The 6,478-nt window shown below is 48.7% G+C and overlaps 1 protein-coding gene across 3 annotated transcripts in view; it reads right to left on the bottom strand.

The window, feature by feature from the left end:
* Positions 1–56: 56 nt before the first annotated feature.
* Vgll2 (vestigial like family member 2) overlaps positions 57–6,478 on the bottom strand; it is a 6,742-nt gene continuing 320 nt past the window's right edge. The window contains exons 2-4 of one of the 3 annotated variants that reach the window (XM_031347193.1): positions 3,902–4,214; positions 1,368–1,883; positions 57–246 (exon numbers count right to left, since the gene is read on the bottom strand). In XM_031347193.1, coding sequence (XP_031203053.1) covers positions 203–246; positions 1,368–1,883; positions 3,902–4,214 — 873 coding nt within the window. In that variant the 3' untranslated portion in view covers positions 57–202. Of the gene's footprint in view, positions 247–813; positions 1,884–3,901; positions 4,215–6,478 lie in introns of those variants that run through there. The other 2 variants (XM_031347196.1, XM_031347192.1) reach the window with 2 other exon arrangements.

Genomic DNA, 6,478 nt, shown 5'->3' on the forward strand with positions numbered 1-6,478 from the left:
CCACTGCTGGTCAGAAAGTAGAAGAAGCAGGAGGAGAAAGCGGGGGTGGGGTGGGGTGGGGTTGGGGGGGCTCAGCAGTCATCTTAGAAGATGCGGACCACTGAGGAAACAGTGAGGAGCTGCAAACGAAGACAGAAGCCCTTACAAACCCACTCAGCTCTGGCTGTCACCAGCGGGACTTACAGGGAAGAGAGTGGTCTGCCTAGAACCCACACAGATGCTTGCCTTGGTCCAGAGTTTGCAAACCTAAAATTAAATAAAGAGAAGATGGGGTGGTGGGGAGGGGACAGGATATTTAAGGAGAAAAAAAAAAAAAGACAAACGCGCCATTTTCTTGTGCAAGTTAAACACGTCGTCTACAGTCTGGGAAAGGTGAAGGCAAAGCTTAGTGAAGGAAGTGGACGCTCCAACCAAGGAGGGGGAAGGGCAAGAGTAGCCAATAGTTGGGCTTATTTTAAACCTTCGCCATTTGCTCTAAAAATCAAAAAGAGGGCGACCATCCCCCCACACCTCACAGCTCCAGATCTCTCCAGTGTACTGAAACGAATACACATGTTTGAAGTTTAACTCTTAGGCCAGCCATCTAGTGTCCCTAACATTACCATCCAAGCCAGTCTACATTTTACACGTGTAAAAGACCTATGTAAATGGGCAGTTAAGGTCCCAAGAGACCCCAGAATCACAGGTACTCCGGATCAGCGCCATGCAGCAGCGATGAAATACACTGGCGCTGCGGACATCACAGGAAGAAAAAAACGAAAAACAAAAAAACAAAAACAAAACAAAACAAAACAAAACAAAAAAAACAACGGAGCATTTTACTAGTGCATTTTATTTAACGCAATATAACCGATAGGCAACCGCCGGACATAATCGAACATGCAAACTCAGTATAAAATGTTAACGAGGTGAGGTTTTTTTACATTATTTTCTTTTTCAGTTTTGGAAATCCAGTGTGTATTACGCCTGACCACAGCACCACTCATCCTAGCCGCACACCGCAAAGGCTCAGTAGTCACGTGTGGTTAGTGGCTACAATTCTGACCAGCTCAGACTACAATCTTTCTTTCTTTCTTTTCTTTTTTTTTTTTTCCCACTGAACTTTATTCAAAGAACAAGAAGAGTCTTCTGTACCACCAAGCCAGGCCGAAGGCAGGGTGCTACTTTCTAGAGACATCTACCCGTAGACACAAATGATGGCATGCAATCTCTCAGCCATATGGTCCTGGGGCGGGGCGCGGGGGGGGGGTGTCGGAGGGTCTCCCAAGGGAAGTCGAGGGCGCGGTGGGCGCGCCCCGGAGTTTAGCCCAGAGTCGGGTACAGTGCCGGAGGGGCAGCGGGGAGACTGCATTCCCTCCTTCGCTTACCTGAGTCCACGCTGAGACCCAGGCTCTGGGCCACGTCCCCCGCGGGGCTCACGAAGGGTCCCCCCGACGCAGCCCATGCGCCACCCGCTGGCTCGCCCTTGGCCGCGAGCTCGCAGGGGGGGCTGCCGGGAGCGGGTGCCGAGGCAGGGGCCAGGCGGCCGGGGCGGCCAGAGGCTGCGGGCATGAGCAGCGGCCCATAGCGAGGGTCGAAGTGGGGCGCGTAGACCTCGTGCACGGCTGGTCGCTGGTAGGCAGAGGCTTGGGCTCCCAGGGCGCCGCCCAGCGCGTAGGGATGGTGCGGGTGCGCGTGGTGCGGATGCGCGTGGTGCCAGTCGGCCGTGCCCTGATGCAGATGGCCGTGCAGCGCGGCGGGAGAGTAGGGGTCGGTGGCAAAGGGCAGCTCCGAGTGCGCGGCGGCCAGAGGACTGCCCAGTGGCGCGGGCACGGGCGCCTGGTACGCGCTGTTCCAGAAGGAGGCGGGGAAGCTGCGCTGGCTCATAGGGAAGGTGCCTTCGGCTGCCCGGGGCGGGAGGAAAGCAAGAGAAGAGTGTCAAGGCGGTCATGCCAGTCCTACCCAACAGGAGGACTAGGGGTCAAGGGTGGGTGGGAAGGTCGCGGAGGGACAAGGACCCACAGGCTTCGCCTCTGGGCGCTCTTCTAAGGAGCCTTCTGCGGGTGACAATGAGGCTTAGGGTACTGACTGAGAAGTGAGACCAGGAGGATGTCTGAATCACCCAGCTGAGGGTGGAGGAAGGAGAAGATTTAAGAAATAGAAAGCTTGCCCTCTCCCCACTGGACCAGAGCAGGCTCGTACTCCCCTTCCAGTGCTGCAGCCCTGCATCCAGCAGGAGACCTTTGCCTCTTTATGGCCTAGCTATCTCACACTATCCTCGCCGCTCCCATTTCAAGCCTTCTTGCTCCAAGCTTCCCAATGATAGACTTCCAACTCCTGTTATTATTAGTGGTGTTCTCCTGCCCCACCCCCTTTTAGAGGCTTTCTTTCAAATATTCTCCTTCCCAGATGCTGGCAGGGGTGAGGGTGGGTGAGAGGGGGTGGGTGGAGGGGGGAGCACCCTCTCAGAAGCAAAGGGGTACCGGATGGCATGAAGAACCAGGAAGGGGGGCAGCATTTGGAATGTAAATAATAAAATAATTTAATAAAAAATATTCCTCTCCCCGTGAGAATTCAAGATGCGTGAAGGAGGTATAATAAAAAAGCAGCTGTGGTGTTTGCAAAGACAACTTAAAAAACAAGTTTTAAATAACAAACGTTCTGATCAAAGCTAGGATGATAATAATAATAATAATAATAATAATAATAACAACAACAACAACAACAACAACAACCATTAGTATCAGTGTTGATTCCGTAAATTTGGTAGCATGATAAGAAAAGGGCTTTTAGGTCAAATTTGTTGCCTTGCATAGAGAAGAAGAGGATGACGTTCAATTCAAAGCTCTTTTATGGAACGCCTCTTCTGGGGAAAACATAGACACCATATACTAGAAAATCTAAAACGGCTTGGAAAATCATAGGCTGAACGGTGACCAAATGTCCTGCGAAAGAGAAGTTAGGTAATGAAAGAATAGAGGGAGAGTTTGAAATCTCATCTAAGGACTTGTGCAAAATGTCAGATATTATTTTGGAAATAACAAGGAGGAAGAATAACGCAACGACTGTCACTCCTGCACAAATGACAAATAAAAATTAGTTTTCTTTTGTACGGGCAAAGTTGTCACTTCTCAGTTCAGCTACACAACAAAGACTAATGCTTATGTATGAATTCCTCAGTGTTGGTAGGAGAGGGAGATTGCTATGTGTTCATAGTTAAAGCAGATGTCTGTGGGGGACGTCGAAAAAGACTGAGCTGTTCTGAGAACTTGTTTCTTTGCCATGCCACTAGCTTGCATTATAAAGAATTTCTGCTTTAAGATTTCTTAAATATTTGAGGCCTGCCAAAAGACTGGCTAGTTTTAGGAGGTATTCTCAAGCAGATTTTACTTGTAGGGAGGTTTGATGGGCAAATTTTCAGAACCTGCAAAGGAGCCTTGTAGATTGTGGGTGAAGGCTCTGCTCCATCCGGTGTGAGAAACCTCAGGTTTCCACAAAAACCATCCACAGACATTCCGATTTTCGACTCTTGGAGCTTTCTCTGGGAAGGGCTAGGAGGGCAGGTGTTATTCTAATTTTAGAGACCTGTAAATATGGACCTCAAAGAGGTTAAGAGACTTGCCCAAGGTCATATGGCTAGGAAATGGTAGAGCCAACATACCAATTGTATGGCTTCCAATTCCAAGGCCAGTGTCCTGCTTTCACTGCTCCAGGCCACCGCTTTTCTCTGCACCTACAAGAAGAGCTTGCACCCTTTCTCTTTGAAACCTCTTCCTAGTTCTTGCCTGCCACCAATGCTGTCCTTCACTTCCTCTCTTTAGTTTACCGCGCCTTTGGCTGGCTGCTGCTTTGAGGCCCTGGAGGTCAATGGCAGGAAGGCAGCTAACCCTTCACCTACTCTTCTCCATGGGGTCCCACTCACCTCTCCAGGGTCCAGAGCTTCTGTGGGCTTTGCTGCTGGTACAGCTTGGGGTGTAGCTGCTTGGTTGGCTAAGGGCCCTACTGAAATGTTCATCCACCACAGAGCTGATGTCCCCCTGGAAGTAGGTGAAGAGGACACATCTGGAGTTGATGTACTCAGCTTCGGGCGGGCGCTCTTTCTCTGGGCTGCCCTCTTCTTCTTCTTTGACACTGGCTGGGGTCTGGTTGGAAAAGGAGGAGCTCCCGCTGGCACTGCTGCTGGGGCTGGCCTTGCACTCTTGGGCTTCCTGCATTTTTGAGTAGTAGGCTAGTTTCTGTTCAAAGAAAGAAAGAGTTAAACATCAATTCACAAGAGATGCTCAATGGAGGCGCATCCCCTCACATATCCATTAAGTAACTAGCATCCCTGTCTAAGCTTTGTGCCTGCCACATAAAACCACCAATCAATGGCAAAACAGTTGCCTCTCTGCCCAAAATATTCCCTAAAGAAAATTTGCCCTACTTGATACCCCCCCTCTCCAGAACTGCAGCTGAACTGCAGGAAAAACTCTCAAAATGTTGGGGTGAAAAAAATCTCAGAAGACAATCAATCCATCATCAGCCAATCAAACCAAGAGAACAAACCAAACCAAACCAGAGGAAAACCAAACCCGACTGTAAGGACTGTAAGTGGAGTTCCACTTTAAGAGACTTGCTCAGGGCCAATGTACTTAAAAAGAAAAAAAAAACAGACTGTAAGAGTAAGGGCATCCATGTCAAGTTGGTAACTATCCTCTAGAGAAGTCAGTGCAAAAGCACTGATTCAGGATTAAGCATCCTCAAGATGACACAGAAAAACAGCAAGGAGACACAGGATCTACGTTTCACAACCAGGAATGACCTACCACAGGAAACAAGAAAGAGTTCCAAAATCCGAACTAGGGAAATGTGGATCTTTTTAATACGTGGAAGTAGGATTTTTTTATGTGCACCCACACACAAAATATCTTCAAACTCGGAGACAGTTGTTTTCACTAGTTTGATTGGTTTTGACCCAAGGCACAAGGTGGCCTGAATCTTGCCATGTAGCTGAGACTGGCCCTGAACTCAGATCTTTCTGTCTCAGCCTCCTGAGTGCTGGGGCCACAGTCATGTTCTTCGCACTTGCAGTTTTAAAACATCACTTAAGTAACGGAAAGTTAGCAAAGGACTAGCACTCTGTCATCATCTCCAAGCACGTTTAGGACAGGAATTGTTAAAGGGAGCATGAAAGAAGTTTGAGCCTCCATGTACCACTGAGCAAATCGCGCTGTATCATTGAAACTTTCAAACCAGACGCAGCTCCTGAGAACATTGTCTTAGAATTGAGCCACAGACTGGGTAAACTGATAAAGTCATTCTGAAGGCAGAGGTGGCCTTGAAGGAAGGACAGAGTCTTACAGAGATGACATTTAACATAGTAGATGGGTCTAGGGTCCAGGAGGAGAAAGGACCAACTAGCAAAACCTAATGATCTTTCTTCTCTTTGCAGTAGATGGTCCCACAGTGGGGAAGGACTGTTGTTCTCAGAAGCTGGGGCCAAAAGAAAACAGTTTCTAACATCATCACACTCCAAGTCACATTCCCACTTCATTTACAGTGATTCCTAAGTCTAAGACTAGGATTTATTCTAGACCAAGACAGTTCTAGGTTGGAAAGTTTGCGAGGGGAACTTAAAGCAAAGTTTACTCACTTCAGCATCTTCATATTTCGTTGAGATTTGCAAACAAAAATTGTTTAAAGTATTGATGCAAACACTAAAGTACACTTCAGCGTTTTCTGAAGGGAAGACCGGGCGCGTACTTCAGCCTGGTCCAGACTTCTGCCCCAGGTGTGTGTGCTTTCGCTCTTTCCCTGGAACACTGTCCTCAAATTCTGCTACCTTCGCCAGGGACACGGAAGGAAACACTGCTTGTCTAGACACAGAGCTCACGGAAAAGAGAGGTCGGCAGAAGGCAGAATCGAATGAAACCTCCACACTTTGCAGGAGCGGGGTTAAGCGCTCTTAAAAAGAGACTTTGGGTTGTCGGATTCTGCCACTCGGGTCCCAGAAAGGCGAGTTCCCAGAGCGGGTCAACTACACCAGAGTAATGCTCTCTAGAATTCTCTAAGACAGACAGACCAGAGGGCCTATCCAGTCTGCGGGTTTCTGCTGATAAGGAATCCACCAGTTCCTTAGCTACTTGGCCCGACCGGACCGCCAGAGATCTGACTCGAAGAAGCCGGCTTTTGACTCTTCTTTTTTATTTTTATTTCTACAGTCAAGACCAAAGTTCGGATTTCCTTGCCGGAGCTTTGCCGGAAGCCCTTTGCACCCGCACCAGACTCTAAAAAAAATATTCAAGAAAAGAAAAGTCTAACTGATCTGGGAACAACCTGGGTGAACATCCGCAAGTCTTAGGTGCCATCTCAAGACAGAAAATGCACCAGCTAAAGAGATTTAGTTAATAGCGGTCGCAGCACAGAGCGCGCGGTCCCCGCATCACGGCAATTTTGGGTGCCTGTCTGTCGCCCCTGGAGCGTGGACGCTCAGGCGACCTTTCAGGTAGTGGTACTTTTG

The sequence above is a fragment of the Mastomys coucha genome, unplaced genomic scaffold (genome assembly GCF_008632895.1).
Source record: "Mastomys coucha isolate ucsf_1 unplaced genomic scaffold, UCSF_Mcou_1 pScaffold3, whole genome shotgun sequence".
Lineage (NCBI taxonomy): Eukaryota > Metazoa > Chordata > Mammalia > Rodentia > Muridae > Mastomys > Mastomys coucha.